At 41.1% G+C, this 16,750-nt stretch overlaps 1 protein-coding gene across 12 annotated transcripts in view; it reads right to left on the bottom strand.

Annotated features, from left to right (window-relative positions):
- RHBDD1 (rhomboid domain containing 1) overlaps positions 1–16,750 on the bottom strand; it is a 175,546-nt gene that overhangs the window by 82,969 nt on the left and 75,827 nt on the right. For 5 of the 12 annotated variants that reach the window (XM_042950347.1, XM_042950349.1, XM_042950348.1 and 2 more), the window contains exon 6: positions 11,980–12,123. In XM_042950347.1, coding sequence (XP_042806281.1) covers positions 11,980–12,123 — 144 coding nt within the window. Of the gene's footprint in view, positions 1–1,258; positions 2,647–3,362; positions 4,460–4,479; positions 4,998–8,378; positions 8,626–11,979; positions 12,124–16,750 lie in introns of those variants that run through there. The other 7 variants (XR_006205735.1, XR_006205736.1, XR_006205734.1 and 4 more) reach the window with 7 other exon arrangements.

Raw genomic sequence — 16,750 nt, 5'->3', positions numbered from 1 at the left:
TCCTCCATCACTCTGACTGCCCATGAGTAGCCTGCGGAGGCTGGAGGTGAATGAATGAGGTGTGTCTGCCCTTCTCTGCAACAAACAACCTGAAGCCTTAGATGGAATGGGGCCATGGAGAACATCAGAGAAGAGCATGGCTAAGCGTGCTTTAGCAATGCCCAGATTCATTTTAATAATTTTTTTTCCTTATAAAGGTTCTACATGATTTTGGAGAAATTTTTGAAAAGGGAGTTAAGCCAAAATAAGAAAATAAAAGTCACCATAATCTTATTCTTGAGAAACAAGGGTAAGCGGCATTTTGTTAAACATCATCCCCATCTTTTTTACGGTACATTCACTAGGTCTTTTTAATGGCTGAGTATTATTCTATATCATAATTTATTTGACCTGTCCCTTCTCATGGCATGATTAGGCCATCTGCAATTTTTCCAAAGCAGATGATTACAATGTAATTTTAATCAGCTTAATATTTATAGTAATCTTCCTAACACTGCTCAGTTTTGGTCCTGTGTTACAACAAAAATAGATTTATGTAACACAGATGTGGCACAGGAAGATTTCTGGTCCCTAACTGAGATTCATGAAGATATATAAATACATAGTATGCATGACTCTCACATCTGGCTCTCCGTAACTAAATACAACAGAATTATAAATAGTTCTGGACCCTTGGAGAACCACCATGTGATGAAACTAGACCACTGTGAAAGCCATTTGTGAGTCTACAACAAATGGGAACCAACATATGACTTGATTTTTCTTACTAGCAACACAACACAACACAACACGACAAAATGGAAGGAAGACAGCACAAGTCTAAGAGGGCTTTGAGAGGCAGAGTGGATGACACTGGAAATTCTCACGGGAATAATTCCCACTCCTAAGGAGCAGGAGAAATGTGTGACAGCCTGATGTCAAATTCTGATGTCTTAAGCCACACCTAATGTGAGCACATGCATTCCTTTTTGTTCTCAATCATTTCTCTTCTAAAAGGAAAGTTACCAGGGGGCTGGGTGGCTCAGTCAGTTGAGCTCAGGTGACTTTGGCACTGCTTTGTCCTATTCTTTGTCATTGACTTTGAAAATAATCTAAATAAATTAAGCAAAGGATCACAATAATATATCCAAGATTTAATCCCGAGGTCATGATCTCGCAGTTCAGGGGTTCGAACCTCACATTGGACTCTGTGCTGACAGCTCGGAGCCTGGAGCCTGCTTTGGATTCTGTGTCTCCCTCTCTCTTTGCCCCTCCCCCGCTCGTGCTCTGTCTCTCTCTCTCTCTTCCTTAAAAATAAACATTAACTTTTTTTTAAAGGAAAGCTACTGAACAAAAATAGAGCCCTATTAAAATGAATGATGCAAATATCCTTAATTAAAATGTCACTGATGTTTCTATATTAAAAACAGTATTTTTACGTTCATATCCTATACATTTTGGTAAAAACGAATGACAGCTCAGAAGATTATTTATGATTGTCTACAGTAAGCACTTTTTTTTTTTTTTTTTGAGTGTGTGTCCTTTAAGGTACCTGAGGTGCAGGTTTCTTGTGCAAGAGGGAGTTCTTTCCCTACAAAACAAACATTTATTTTCCAATTTTTAAACCAATCTGGATCTGTTGCTTAAACAAAAACCAAAACCCAACCAAATGACAGGGCTTGGCCAGTCATAGATGGACAGGTGAAGAAGACGGTGAGGGAAATGTCACTGTTATTCTGGAAGTAATACAGTCTTTCCAAAGGGCGTAGCCACACCCCCCTCCGTTTTCAGGGTTCTGAATTCAGGAACATCACATCAGCCAAACCATCTCCAAGAATACAAACCTAACTCCAGGTCAGTTAGGTCTTGACTATACGGAGAAAACGTCTCTCCTGTCATCAACAATTCAGTAGCAGCCTAGAAATGCTTCTTCTAAACAGGCTCTGTTGGTAAGACATAAAAGTGTCCCAACTAGTGTCCCTTCTTGTCCGGTGTTTACCACTTAGAATGTGACCCTGGGCAAGTCATTTAACTTCTCTATGCCACTGCTTCACAATCTGAAATAACAGAGATAATTGCAAATGCTTATTTCTTAGGGTTCTGTGTGGGTATGTGAACCTTCCTCGTCCCACGGAGAGGCACTTAATTCTTGCTGACTTGGAAAGAATTTCACCACAACATTTGCTGTGGTTTCTTCTGGGTGCCTATGTTATGGGTAGCTGCAAGGGTACACCTCAAATGTTACGTGGTTCTTCTCTGGGTGCTGGGGTTATGGGTTCTTTTTTTGTCTTCTTTTCTCATTTGTATTTTCCGCAGTGAATATATATTGCTTTTATAACTAGAACAACAAACGTTAACCAAATTCTCAAGACTGTTATAGATGAGCTCAGTTAGCCATCATCACTGTCTTAGGTCATCAACACAGTCCACCTCAGGACATCTGGTATTCAGGTAGAACTTCCAGAAAAGGAGTTGAGTGCTGACCATTCTGATGGCGAAACAGAAGCAGAACCACGCAGCAATCACGGCACACATCTGACCAGATGTTAGCACACGTACATCAGAGCCGTTTGTCACGCTTTATCATCTGTCTCCCTTCCCTCGAAAGTCAGGTGGACTCTGCCCCTGGTGACAGAGAAAAGCTGAAAAGTCTGTCTGTAGTCAAGCCTACAAAGAGGATGTGAAAACTCACTCAGAGATTCAGCTTTAGGGCGGACTCATGGGAGCTCTAGAAATGTGGCTCCAATCTAGCACCTTCCAGGGAGGTCTTGACTCCCCGGTTCCTCCCACCTGCCTACTTCACACCTGCATCCCCAGGGCAGGACACTGTCAACCATAATCAAGGCCAAGTTAACAGACATGTATATAGATGGTGATGGGATATTAAGTCTCTTGGCTTCTCTTAGACTGTTTCCTCATTGGGCAAAATCAGGTGTCAGATATGATGCCTCCTAAGGTCCATGCCAGCATATCACTGTTACATTTGAAAATGGCACTGCTTTGTCCTAATTCTTTGTCATTGACTTTGAAAATAATCTAAATAAATTAAGCAAAGGATCACAATAATATATCCAAGATTTAATCCCCAAGATTTAAACTAAAGTCACATGCTTAATATGCTCAGCAAAGGTGGCTCTTTACGAATGCCAAACTCATCACTGGCGTCAGTTAAACTCAAAGATGAAGAGGAAATATTAAGATACAGTTATGAAAAATGTTAAATGTAGTCACTGTGATGTGCAATTACAATGCTTAAAGAGGAATCAAAAAGGCTCAAATAAAGAGAAAATAAAATCCAATTCACTAAAAACATCAACTAATGAGTCTATGAAACAAAGTCTGGGCCTTCAGCTAAAAAAAAAAACAGAGTGTTTTGTATTATATTTTAGTATAAATAAGTGGGATTAGAAATTTCCTCATACTCTCCATGCTTTGATTAATAAGAATTTAAGATCCACTGTAATTTTAAAGCACTATTTGATATCTCTTTTCCAAATTAATACACTTTATAGAAATAATGTCTATATTAATAGTTTTCTACAATTATCTGGTTTTATGGGACACTGACCGTACACATAACTTCTGAGATTAAAAACTGTATATAGATAGCTTGAGTATACAAATCATTGTATCAGTAAATTTGGTGGTCTACAGAATTCTTACATAACTTAGGTAGGGAATGATGATGGTTTTGCTGAAGAGGAGAATTTCACAGATGGGTAAGTAAAATGACCAACTCAAAAGTTACTACATGGCTTTCGTGGATCTAATACACACAAGAGGCTCAAATACAGACTTGCTGAGTAACAGCATGAATAATGACCCTGAGGAACATGATGAGGGTCCTGGGTAATATTCCTGACACCGTTAAGATCTGGTGGCCCAGAAGTGGTCTCCAAGTGTGGGAGAGGATGGAGGGGACATGGGCGGGTGGAACTGATTCATTACAATTCTGTTTATACTTTTATTGTTAAATCTCCTCATTAGCATCTGAATAATGCCTTTTAATAAACGATGATCGTGGGGGGTAGCGGCAGAGGAAAAATTATAAATACACATGTAACTATTACTGTCAAGATCCCAAATATGTTTAAATTTCATGTTATCTTTATTTCTATTTTATTATTTCAGTCACCGCGGGCTATGGTTAATATTTTAAAATCTGGGACTTCAAGAGAAGCCGGCTCCTTTCCCACCAGGGACGAAACAGAACTCGGGCCCACTCATGTTACGATTTTTCTTCCTGGCTGGGATACTCATGTGTTGTTTCACAGATTTTAAAACTCACGTGCTTATGTTTCTTTACGGGCACAATTTGACATCTAGACACAGTCTCGAATGTCAAACTTCACTCGCTGAAGTGAGTATCTCCCAACACAGAGCTGCAAGCAAGAACCATGATCCAAAGGAAGCGTTCTGCAACGAGACTGCTTTTAGACAATCTGGCAGATGGTACTTGTTCATTACACAGAAACTTGTCCTAGGAGAAAACACGCCAATTTACTTAAAAAAAAAAAAAAAAAAAAGTTAAGTGGTCACACAGAATTAGCTGTACATCTCTGTCCTGGCCCGGGACGCCTCTGCCAAGCCAAGCAGGCCAGCCGTGAACATTTGCATACGTTAAAAACCGCCAACCGCATTATGCCTGCACTGGGCCAAGGAAGGATCATATAACCATGCAACTGAATGAGCCACCACCATCTAAGCCACGTATGTATCGATTCAGGTCTGCCACAGATGTCTGTGTGAGTTTGTCATCCCTAAACCCTGACACCCACGGGTCAAACACCAACATTCCTGACAGTTTCCCAGAAACTCCAGCTACACTCCTCCTATTCAGTCCATTGCCACAGAATAATGGAAAAGGAAGAGAGGACCCAACTCACCTCTTTATTGTAAAAAAATAAAAATAAAAACAGAGGTCCGAGGAGATTCAGTCATTCACACCTCAAGTAGAGCCAGTTAATTACTATGCCAGGACTGAAATGCAGGCCACTGGTGTTTTCCCATCATTTTCGCTTTGTACCACACCAGGAGAGATAAAAAGAATGAACATAATGCATCTGTTTTCCACAAACATGTCCACACAGTAAAGAAACAGGCTCTTATATACCTTGGTGTAGCTTCAGCAAGAAAGAAAAATTGTACAAGTCTTTTTTTTTTTTTTTTTTTTACCTAAAATGTGTCTCAATGGTCCCTATGAACACATGATGCTTACAAACAAGATTCAAAGATATTGTCAAATAATCTGTTAACCACAAAAGCACTAGATACTGATTTGGAACCCCAACATTTTTTTCTCCAAAATGGCTCCCCTGGCAATTTCACATGGAGAAACTCAGAGACAAAGCAGCAACCAGTTTCATTCTGAAGCCAAGACCTTTGTAGTATATCCACCATGGTTTCACATATGGCCAACCAGCAACCCCAACTGTATGGTGTGTGTGTGTCGGGGTGGGGGGGCGGTGACAGATCTGCCTGATTTTCACGAGAGCCAGAGTGTGATTGGGGCCATTTGCCTTTCAGAAAGAGTCTAAGAAAAGAAGCACAAGTTACTCTACATGTCAGCAAGGATTTCCAGCTTTAACCAGTACACATGCTCCAGGCTGGCAGATAGAAGTTGAAAAGGACACAGCTTTGCACCCAGCCGCCAGCTGAACTTGGTGGCAGGCTATAAAAAAAAAAAGAAAAAAAAAAGGCACAAATTATACATAGAAGGATGTGGGGGAAGGGGGAGAAGAAAATGCAATGAGCTAATGTTCCCACTTGGCATCTGCCTTTTGACTCAAAGAAAGAGATGGCTCTTTTCCAAAATTTTTCTATTATTGTGCTATCAGCTGCCTCTTGGACGTGCTTATAAAAGCGGAGAATGCCAACAAAACAAGACAAGATTTCTGTTGATAGTAGTAAATGCACAAGCTCCTTGAAATAATAGGGATTTCGCTATTTCTCCTGCAAAGGCTACTTTGGGATTATTATTCCCGGCACGAGCTTCAGGACATGTACGGCCAGGTCCTGTTGAGGACTATGCGAACAGCAAATTCTGAAGTTAAAGAGGTGCTACCTTGATTCTTTAATTTCCTCCTCCAATATAATTTAACTAAAGAACAGTCTGAAACTGATTGGCGCTGGATGTTTCTTGCTGGACTGGCATTCAACCAAATGAATTTCTATTAGTTGGCCTTTTCAAATCTCAGTATTGCTCTATTACACCAACTTCTTACTGTGAAAACTGGAAATCAAAGAGAAAAAATTAAGCATCCAGCTTTTTTGAAAAGGACTATAGATTCTACCTACTTCGTGAGGGAAAGATCTTATTCAAACGCACAAACACAAAAAGGTAACAAACAAATGTACTAAGAATGATAGATCCAAACTCCAGTGAAGAACCAGGAAAGCTTCCAGCTTCCCTTTGGGGTGTAGAAAGCTAGGGAAAGCATCACTCCTCTCCTTACAATAAACATAAATGCTGGCCAACCTGCAAGTTAATAACTTTTTCTTGAACCCATCAGAGAGCTGTGGCAGTAAGGCGGCTAAACAGAGTCTGAAAAGGTACCTGAGCACTTGCTCACCTAGGACGGACTCTGCTGGACACTCAGAAGAACTCGGCCAAAACCATGAACGGATTGCTAAAGGCTTAGTGTGAGCTAGCCAGAGAACACAGACTATGTTCACAGAACATATAACGCAAAGTGTACTGGGGGCTACGATACACAAGAGTTCGCGCCCACTTCTAGGCTCTTCTCGGAACCTCTTGTGGGCCTCCCCCAAGGGACAGGTGAGTCCACAGACAGCATCCTTTGTCATTCCTGGTTCAGTCCTGGGAGAAAGAAGAGCAGTCAGGGCAGGAAAAGTTTGTAAAACAAAAGGCTGCTCAGATCCTTCTTCTCTATCCCCATGGAACAAAAGCCGTCATTGCCTGGGAGAAAGGCAAAAACCGCGGTTTCCCTAAGGGAAATGGTAAAAACCTACTGCAGCTTAGGATAGGGGGATGGGAAATGAAAAGGGACCTCTAGACCTGGGGATGGGACAGGAACACAGGGAAGGCCACAACTCTAATCACGGGGACACAGCCACTGCCTAAGATCAAGGCCTAATCACAGCGTACCCCGCTTGCCCGCCACCCGAGACAATAAAACACAGTAAGCAGCAGCAGCGTGTGCCTGGGAGAGGGGCATGAGAGCACATGGGGGGCCTGCCCGAGCCGCAGCGCAGAGGAAAGGCTGAAATTGAAGGTCAAGCAGACATGGAGAAAACCTCATCAGCAAATTAGCCCCCACCCTCAGAAACAAGGTAACCCCGGAGGAATCTGAAGTGCTCAGTGTTCAGGAGGTAACTGCAGCAACCCTAGGCATTCGGTAATACTGAATTATATAGTATATACGTACTAACATAAATGTTTTAATATAATATGTTGATATAGTAACTCATATAATTCGAAATGCAGTACGCAACAGAACAAGTAGAGAATAAGAATGGATTGGAACACCCAGGGGTGCTGGACTAAGTCAATCTAATTAACGTTTATAGAATATTCCACCCAACCAGAGAAGAATACACGTCAGTTTCAAGGGCACATGGCATTTTCATCAGGATGGACCATAAAATGTCACAACCGGGTGAGCCTCATCCTGGGAACGTAAACCTTCTTCAACTTTGAAAATCAAAATAATGTAAGAAGAAAAAACAGATTAATAATCTCAACAGATAGAATTTTTTAAATTACTACTTACAATAGCCTACCTTCCCCTCCAAAAAAAATACTTGGGTATAAATCTAATACGTGGAGGATGTGGATGTTCAAAAAATCTAGCGATATGAAAATATGATTACAACAAAACACTGAGTGAAAACAAGATACAAAATAGTATGTACTTTACAGTCAGAATTTCATAAAATGAACTCAAACCAAATGTTTTTTGCATAGGGAAAAAAAGGCTAAAGAAGGCCTTTAAGGCCTTTAAAATAGTGTCTCTTTGGGGGTGCCTGGGTGGCTCAGTCGGTTGGGTGTCCGGACTTTGGTTCAGGTCACTATCTCACGGTTCGTGAGTTAGGGCCTCACATCAGGCTCTGTGCTGACAGCTCAGAGCCTGGAGCCTGCTTCCGTATTCTGTGTCTCTCTCTCTCTCTGTCCCTCTCCCCCACTCACATTCTGTCTCTCTCTCAAAAATAAATAAACATTAAAAAATGTTTAAAGCGATGTCTCTTTGGTTTTTTATTCTTTTTTTATGGTTACTTATTATTATTTATTTTGAAAGAGAGAGAGAGAGAGAGAGAGAGAGAGAGAGGAAGAGACAGCAATTGCATGAGCAGGGGAGGGGCAGAGAGAAAATCCTGGGAAGGCTCTGAACCGTGAGCATGGAGCCCGATGCAGGCCTCGATCTCACAAACCTTGAGACTGTGACCTGAGAGAAAGAAATGAAGAGTTGGACACTCAACTGACTGAGCCACCCAGGTGTCCCATGGTGTCTCATAATCACAGAGTGTTTTAAGGAAAATCAACCTGAAATTAATGTAAACAATTTGTAAAACTAATCCCTTTGCTGCCACCTGGGTCTGTAAAATGTACTTCATGGAGTCTCGTTAGGTTAGTTTCTTTAGAACTAGTTCCATATGCTCTTGAAATCATTCACTGAAAATAAAGTTCTGTGGTCAAAGGAGTTTAGAAAACACTCATGTAATAAACTGGTTTCCCAACTGCAGAATTAATTAGAATCACGCTGTTCTGGATCTTTAAGGGAATATAGTTTGCTATATTTTTATAGCCTTGCAGTGTTTCCCAAATCTACCTGAATGCGGTACTTGCGGAGGGGAGAGCGAGACGTATGGATCTTTAAGGGAATATAGTTTGCTATATTTTTATAGCCTTGCAGTGTTTCCCAAATCTACCTGAATGCGGTACTTGCGGAGGGGAGAGCGAGACGTATGGGACAGGGTTGTTTCGGCTGACCTTCCAAAGTAGGGTGCAGACATCACAATATTTTGCTTCTAAATACTTCAGTGTGTATCTCCCAAGAATAAGGGACTTTCTGCTACTTATCCACGATACCATCGTCACATCCGAGAAAGATTACTTCCCTAACATCTAATCTCTAGTCCAAATACAGAATTCCCATTTTCCCAAAAACTGTTTTTACAGTCAGTTTTTTAAGGTTCTCATGTTATGTTTGTTATTTCCTCTTAATACAAAGCAACACTCTGTTTTTTTCTTTTCCTTTTTTTTTGACACGGCTTTTTATTTTTTTCCCTCAGAGACCAGTCTCATTGAATTGCAGAAATCCCATGTTTCATCTAATTGTTTCTCCATGGTGTTATTCAGCCTGTTCCTCTATTTCCTGTATTTCCTGTATATTGACACTTATGTTGAGAGGCTCGGAGTCAAGATAAATACTTTTAGGAAGAATATGATGCTGGGTGTCTCATACTCCATGCTAAGAGGAGACACACAACAGGCCATCGCATTAATAATACCGCTAAGCTTGATCAGTGTATTGAGGTGGTGACACCAAATCTCTGTTGCAAAGGTACATTTGCCCCCGTTGTTATCAGCATTGTGATAACTTCCTCATTGTCCTCTCAACAACCTTTTAGGTGACGGTTTTTGTAGTCGTTGATGGTCTCTGCAGGACTACCCATTATTTCATTGGGTTTCTTACTAGTTTTCATTTACCTTTTTAAAATTTCTTACAGGCAAATTTACTTTGTGATGTACATGTATGTGAGTTCTGACAAATACAGAGTTGTGTATCTACCACAATAATCCAGACACAGAATAGTTACATCACTTCAGAAAATGCCCTTGCGCTGTCCCGCGGGGTATCCTACATGAAGTTGAGTACAAAGCCCAGGCTCAACAGCTTTGCTCCAACTGTACTTGTCCCATAACATTTCCTGCCATGCCTAGTGATTAAACCCCTGTGTGCATAGGAATAAAATCATGAAAACTTGTTTTAATAGAGGCTCTGGGGCCCTACCCCCAGAAGTTAGGACTCCGAGGCTGAGGCATGCTGTTAGCGATTGTGATACTAGTAATCCCTGGATGAGACACGATGTAATGATATGAGAACGGCCCTAACTCTCTACCTTTCCTTCTACCCGTCCTCTTTGCAACGTGATTTTGCAGCTCCTGCCATGAGGAGGTGGCTTCTATTTCTGCATCCCAGGAGTCTGGGCGGAGACTTGTTTCAGCAACAAATACAATGGAATTGACAATGCACCAGCATAAGCCTCGTTTTCACTCTCTCAGAGCCCTTGGGCTGAGGCCTGGTGGATGAGCCTGGGCCAGCCGGGTGGATGAGCCTGGGCCAGCCGGCTGGATGAGGAGGGGTGCACGGCCTCATCTCCACCATCGCCTCACACGATGGTCACTCAGGTGAGTGAATGGGGTCATCCGGGGGCAGCCAGCTCCAGGTGACCTACCGCAGACACCTTAGCACAGAGGCCAAGCCAAGATCGCTTAAGCTTGGCCAGCTGACCTATATGCTCTAGAGCAAGAAAAAAATATTTATTGTTTTTAGTTGTGTGTGTGTCTGTGTGCGTCCGTGAGTGTGTGTTTGGTGATCTGTTACATGGTAGTAGGTGACTTATACACCATAATTCTGATACGCTTCACCCAAGAAATACTGACTTATCTCTTCTTCTCCATTTCTCTTACCGCCTTCCTCATTTAGGCTTTCATTTCTTGCTCGGACCACTGCTGTCATTCAACCTCCATGCTCACTGCTGCTGCTGACTGTATTCTTTACAGTCAGAAGGCAAGCTGTCATAACTGATGCATTCTTATCATCTAGCATAATGCCTGGTCCCCCAACAGGTGCTCAGTCCTTCTTTGTGGTGCCGACAGATTCGTAAAGCACGGCTCTGATCACGTCCCTGGGCACACAGGACTCCACCGGCATTCACACCACATTCCAGGTCCATTTTCCACTTGGCCTATTTAATTCTAGGACCTCTGGGATCAGGCCACAGCCTTGCTTCCCACTCTTCTTCCCAGTCTTCTCTTAATGCTCCCTTCGAAAGTGAGGGCTGATGGACCACGCCCTTGCTGCCCGGTCTACGGGACACTGACTCCTGCCTGGAAGGCCTGCCTCCATCTCTGCAAACTCCACACGTCCTGGAAGGTCCAAGTCTTCTGGGAGCGTCTGGTAGCCGTGGTTAAGGAAGAATTCCCCCCTTTCCCCGGCCTCTACCAGTTGGCCTGAGCCTCTCGGAGCTGAGCACTCCCACCTGAGCACCTGACACGATGGTTACCTGTTCCTTGTGGCATCTAGCAGGCATCTCCTCTACCTGAGATTGCGAGCTTGTTGAGGGACAGTCCATCTTTTACCTCTCTGTATTCCCTGTGGTACCTAACACAGTCCATGAAACACAGCAAGACCTTAATAAATGCTTATTGAATGAATGAATGGATGGTTTTTCGTCACTAGTAAAACAACAGTAACGGTAATAAGCCAAACTCCCAACAAAGATGGCAAAAATAAACACAGTGCTTTTCATATATTGGTCTGTAAAAGAATCTTCTGGAAAGCCTGCTCAAAATACACATTCCTAGGCTTTGTCCCCAGAGAGACTGGTTCAGTAGGTCAGGAGTGGAACCCTAAGTTTGTGATTTGGGGGAAGGTTTGTGGACAATATTTTGATATACAGTGGTATATACCTGCTTTATAGGTATGAATTCCAAGGCAAACTCCTTCCTTCATGCACCTATGAAATTTTTTTTTTTAAGTTTCCTGACTTTAATGCCAAAGCATTGTGTGCAGTGGACCTATAAAAAGAACAGCTTTAACAATACATACATAGTCTGGCACCTCATTAGCTTAGGTTGCTGGGAATATGGCATCACACCGCATTCTTTGTAATGACAATCTACACATATTTTTTTTATCTACATATCCTTTTTATAACCTATTTAAAGTTTAATATGTGACAAATAGTCCTTTTTCAGACCGTCTCACCGTGTGATGCATGCTTTAAAAAAAGAGAAGGGCGCCAAATTCCTACCTCGGTCCCAGAGGCTGGCTCTTAACGCTCTCTCCAGTTGTTCCTCTTCGCTCAGTCCTGCTGTGTATGCGTCATAGTCCCTGGGTACTTCTTCAGAGTAACCTGGCATGCCGTGGGGGTAATAATCCTGATATCTGGAGTAGCCTACAGTCACAAGGAAAAGGTTACAGAACATTGCCATGTACTGTTCTTTTCACTCTCTCTATTTCATTAAGCAAAGACAGTAAAATGACCTATGTCATCAATTTGAGTACAGTGATACTTGCCAAAATAAAAACCAGACGACAAATGGAGAATGCCCCCGTGGGGGTGGGCAGTCCTAGGTCTTATCACTGTTGTACCCACGGTGCCCAGCGTGAAACTGGAGTGGATTCTTACAGTTCAGAGCTACACAATCCTTGGGGAATGTTCTGTGAAGTGCTCACGAAAGTCAAGGGAATGGCTGAAATGATAGCTGATAGAGCCTTTCTGTCTGTGGCTCCATACAATGAGAGGCAGACTGCCATTTAATGCAGAAACCACAGGATTTCTGTGCTGGGTATGATACTTTGGACACTAATAACTACAGTGAGATATACAAGGCAGTGTCTCTGTAATTATAATCGTATGTCAAAGAACATGGCTTCTATCAATGGTCCTTTCAAGAAATCGGTTGCTGGGTAAAACGAGAGAAGAAACAACCTGCTCATTAAATGATGCTTTAAGTATCAGACTTACAAAGCCCATTACTAAAGGTCAATTACAGAGCAAAGTTCACTTCTGCAAGGGGTTTCCATCAATCTTAAGTTAATTTTAGTTTATTCCTCACATTTTCTTTAACTGCCCACTTTTATGTGATTTGTTTGGAAGAGAATTTTTTCCCTCTAAAGATTACCAATCTAATTCTGGTGTAATAAGAGAGAAGTTAATAATAGTCTGTTTATCCCTTCTTTCCTTCTATTATCATAACCTTTGGAGGGAAGTTTTTAAATGTTTAATTAATGTGCTTTTGGTTGTTGATGAAAATTCCTACCCTGTATCCTTAAGTCCTGTGTCATATGTCTCCGTATCATCCAACACAGTACATGCCTGAGTTTAAACTTCTTATTGCTTTAGTAAGACTACGGGGGGAAAAAACCTGACAATCAAGCTAAAAAAGAGGAACGTTGTGGGGCAGAATCTGGTTAATTAAGATTTCATATTCAGAATATTTGATAATTGGTCCTGAGGCTATTTGAAAATTTACTTTTGTGTTGGTTATAAATAAAATGCAAGATTAAAAGGGAAACAGTTTAAGTATCTCCCATGGGAATTTTCAGGCACTCAAAAAGTCTTTATTTTCATAGAAACAGTGAAATGATAATAAAACACACTGATCTAGTTTCAGCTGATAATCTAATGTAATGATACACATTTATACAAATATTTGTCATGCAAAGTATATGTGTCTATTCATTATGTTTTCATAGCAGCTTTAAGGGGATATAATTGACATACGATATAATTCACCAATTTAAAGTATACACCTCAATGGCTTTTAGTGTATTCATGGAGTTGTGCCATCACCACAACCAATATTAGAACATTTTCATCACCCTAAAAAAGAAACCTGTACCCGTTAGCTATCGTCCCCTGTCCCTCCCAGTCCTAAGTAACCACTAATCTACTTTCTGTCTCTATAGCTATGACTATTCTAGACAATTATATAAATGGAATCATGTAATATGTGGTGATCTGTGTCTGGCTTATTTCATTTAGCATAATGCTTTCAAGGTGCATCCACGTTGTAGCATGAATCCGTACTTCATTCCTTTTTGTGGCCAAATAATATTCCATGCGTGATTATATCACATTCATCAACTGATAGACATTTGGTTTATTTCCACCTTTTGACTCTTGTGAATAACATTCATGGGCAAGTCTTTAAATGGACACATGTTGTCATCTCTTTTTTTTTTTAACATTTAGTTGTGAGAGACAGAGAGAGAGACAGAGAGAGCATGAGCAGGGGAGGGGCAGAGAATGAGAAGGAGACACAGAATCTGAAGCAGGCTGCAGGCTCTGAGCAAGCCGCCAGCACAGAGCCCGATGTGGGGCTCAAACCCACAAGCTGTGAGATCACAAGCTTGTGAGATCACAAGCTGAGCCGAAGTCGGATGTTCAACCGACGGAGCCACCCAGGCGCCCCGACATGTTATTTCTCTTGGGTATATACCCAAGAGTGAGATTCCTGGGTCATATGGAACTTTTTTTTTTTTTTTAATTTTTTTAATGTTTTTATTTTATTTTTGAGACAGAGAGAGACAGAGCACGGATGGGGGAGGGTCAGAGACAGGGAGACACAGAATCTGAAACAGGTTCCAGGCTCTGAGCGGTCAGCACAGAGCCTGACGCGGGGCTCGAACCCACAGACCGTGAGATCATGACCTGAGCCGAAGTCAGAAGCTCAATTGACTGAGCCACGCAGGCGCCCCACGGAACTTCTATGTTTAACCATGTGGAAATGCCAGAATGTTCTCCAAAGAAGCTGTGCCATCTTAAATTTACACAAAGCAATGTTTATGGGCTCAGATTTTTCCAATCTTCACCAATGCTTCTTACTATCTATCTTTGTAATCACAGCCATCCTACTAGGTGTAAGTGGTATCTCATTATGGTTCTGATGACTAATTACACTGAACATCTTTTCATGTGTTTATTGGTCATTTGTATATCTTCTTTGGAAAGGAGTCTATTCAGAGTCCTTGTCTACTCTTACTGATTATTACAATACTCTTCTACCTTGGTACTGTTTTACTACATGTCCTGGAAAGTCACACACAAAATGAATGATTTAAGTAAACATTAAATAAAAATGTTCAGGATTTGGGGAATTAATTCTGACAAGCTTTGCTTCTAAAGTAGTAAAAAATTAGTGGAAATTTACTAAATACCTCCAATGGCCCAACTTGCACATTGTCTCTCAGGTTTCCCATGTCAGAATACTAACATTATGGTATTTAAAACAGAAAAGGACACGAGCAAAGTGCCCGGATCCTCACAATAGTGTAGGGCTGAAGTGGGATCTGGATTCAAATTTAAATAGGGACACCTTCCTCAAACTGGTCTCTACTCCACTCTCCTATGAAAAAAACCGAGCGCCCACTGCTATGTTGGGGAACACCCACTAGCAGGTTTTATATCCTGAGAGTAAAGACTGCAGCAGCGTTACAAATACTGCTTTCCTGAATTCTCACCAGAACAACAGCAACAACAAAACCTTGCACATAAGGGCAAACAGTTAAAATATAGTCGGTATGTCTGCTTCACGTAGAACCAAAGACAGGGGCAACTTCCAAAACATAAGGGAATACTTATGGATAAGTCATTAAATACCATGGCGTGCTTTAGCGATCCCTGAACAGAGAGACTGCCCAATTCTCTGGGAGTGCCAACTACTTTACTGCAACAGAAAGCAGCATATTGGGCACTTTCCCATATGGCTCATTACCACTTTCAAACCACTGTGGAAAGTGATTCTGTTACAGAAGGTCTAAGCAGCATTTCTACCTATCTACCTTCGAAAATGTTCAGCTAATTCAAAACCCAAAATAACCCCAAAGCACTGAATACCCATTTATACAGATATCAGAATTACTGCATATAGAGTGTGAAACTATAGAGTTTCAATTACCACGTAAATTTGCTACAATTTGAGACAATGTTTTCTTGACACAGAAAAACATTTTTCTTCATGTTATTTCTTAGTTAAAAAACAACCCAGAAGTGCCTGAACGAAATAAAGTCTACAACTCTAAACATCTGAATATTATAAAATCTAATTTGGTACTTGTCAGACAAAACATAGGGTGAAAAAGGAAAAGCTTTAGTAAGTTAAGTCAGAAAGACTAGTGTGGTTAAAGGTTCTCTATCATCAGTCATAAATCATCAAGAAGACTAAAACTCCCATCAATGTCTATTATAATGAGAACAGGTCTCCTAGGACAAAAAATTTTCTTCAGCTGTTCCACTGGCCCAATCAGATATTTTTAAATCTTCATAATAAACATGGCTGGAAAAACCCAACAATCAAACACTTAAGATAAATGACTTTAAATTATATCCTGCAATGAATACCAGTTTAATATTCTTTTGTAGCTATATACTTTGGCTCTGTAGTAAAAGAAATTCTGGTTATCATTATTCTATTAACTACTCCATCTGTTCCTTATACACATACCAGGATTTCGTGGCCAAAGAGATCAAGAAACACCACCAAGATTAGAAAAATTGGTAACAGCTTTTTAAACATTCATGAGGTTCTTTGACCTATAAAGACTCTTCCAGCTAAGGACGGCCATATTAAAAATAAATCATTACTTGTAAGAGATACACATGCTCTCATACAAGTTCCCTAGATGACCATTAGCATGGCCACCTGGCCTTATGTAGCTCTGCTTTTGAAGAAATCCAGTCACTTCAGAGGAAGGAATATAAATATGGTAATCTTACAGGGGATAAGAGAGAAAGGTAAAAGAGGCTTTTATTTTTCCCCTTAATTCTCTGGTCTGTGTGTCTGCTCTGTGCATGCCTCTTCCAAATGAAGGAGGAAAGGAGCAGGTTTCCCTTTTTACTATTTTTTTTTAATAAGTGCCAAGAAAAAAAAAAAGAGGAAAGAGAAGACAGTAAGGGGAACTGCCCTATTTCGTTGGGATAAATCAGCAGAATGTCTGGTCCACCTCCTATCCCTGTACAATAGAAAAAGCAGAGGCTAGGAATCGGTGAGTGGCACTTTTGGTCCTGGTTTTATCAC

The sequence above is a fragment of the Panthera leo genome, chromosome C1, assembly GCF_018350215.1.
Source record: "Panthera leo isolate Ple1 chromosome C1, P.leo_Ple1_pat1.1, whole genome shotgun sequence".
NCBI lineage: Eukaryota > Metazoa > Chordata > Mammalia > Carnivora > Felidae > Panthera > Panthera leo.
Note: the sequence above shows the minus strand (reverse complement) of the source record. Positions and strands in the feature narration are given on the sequence as shown.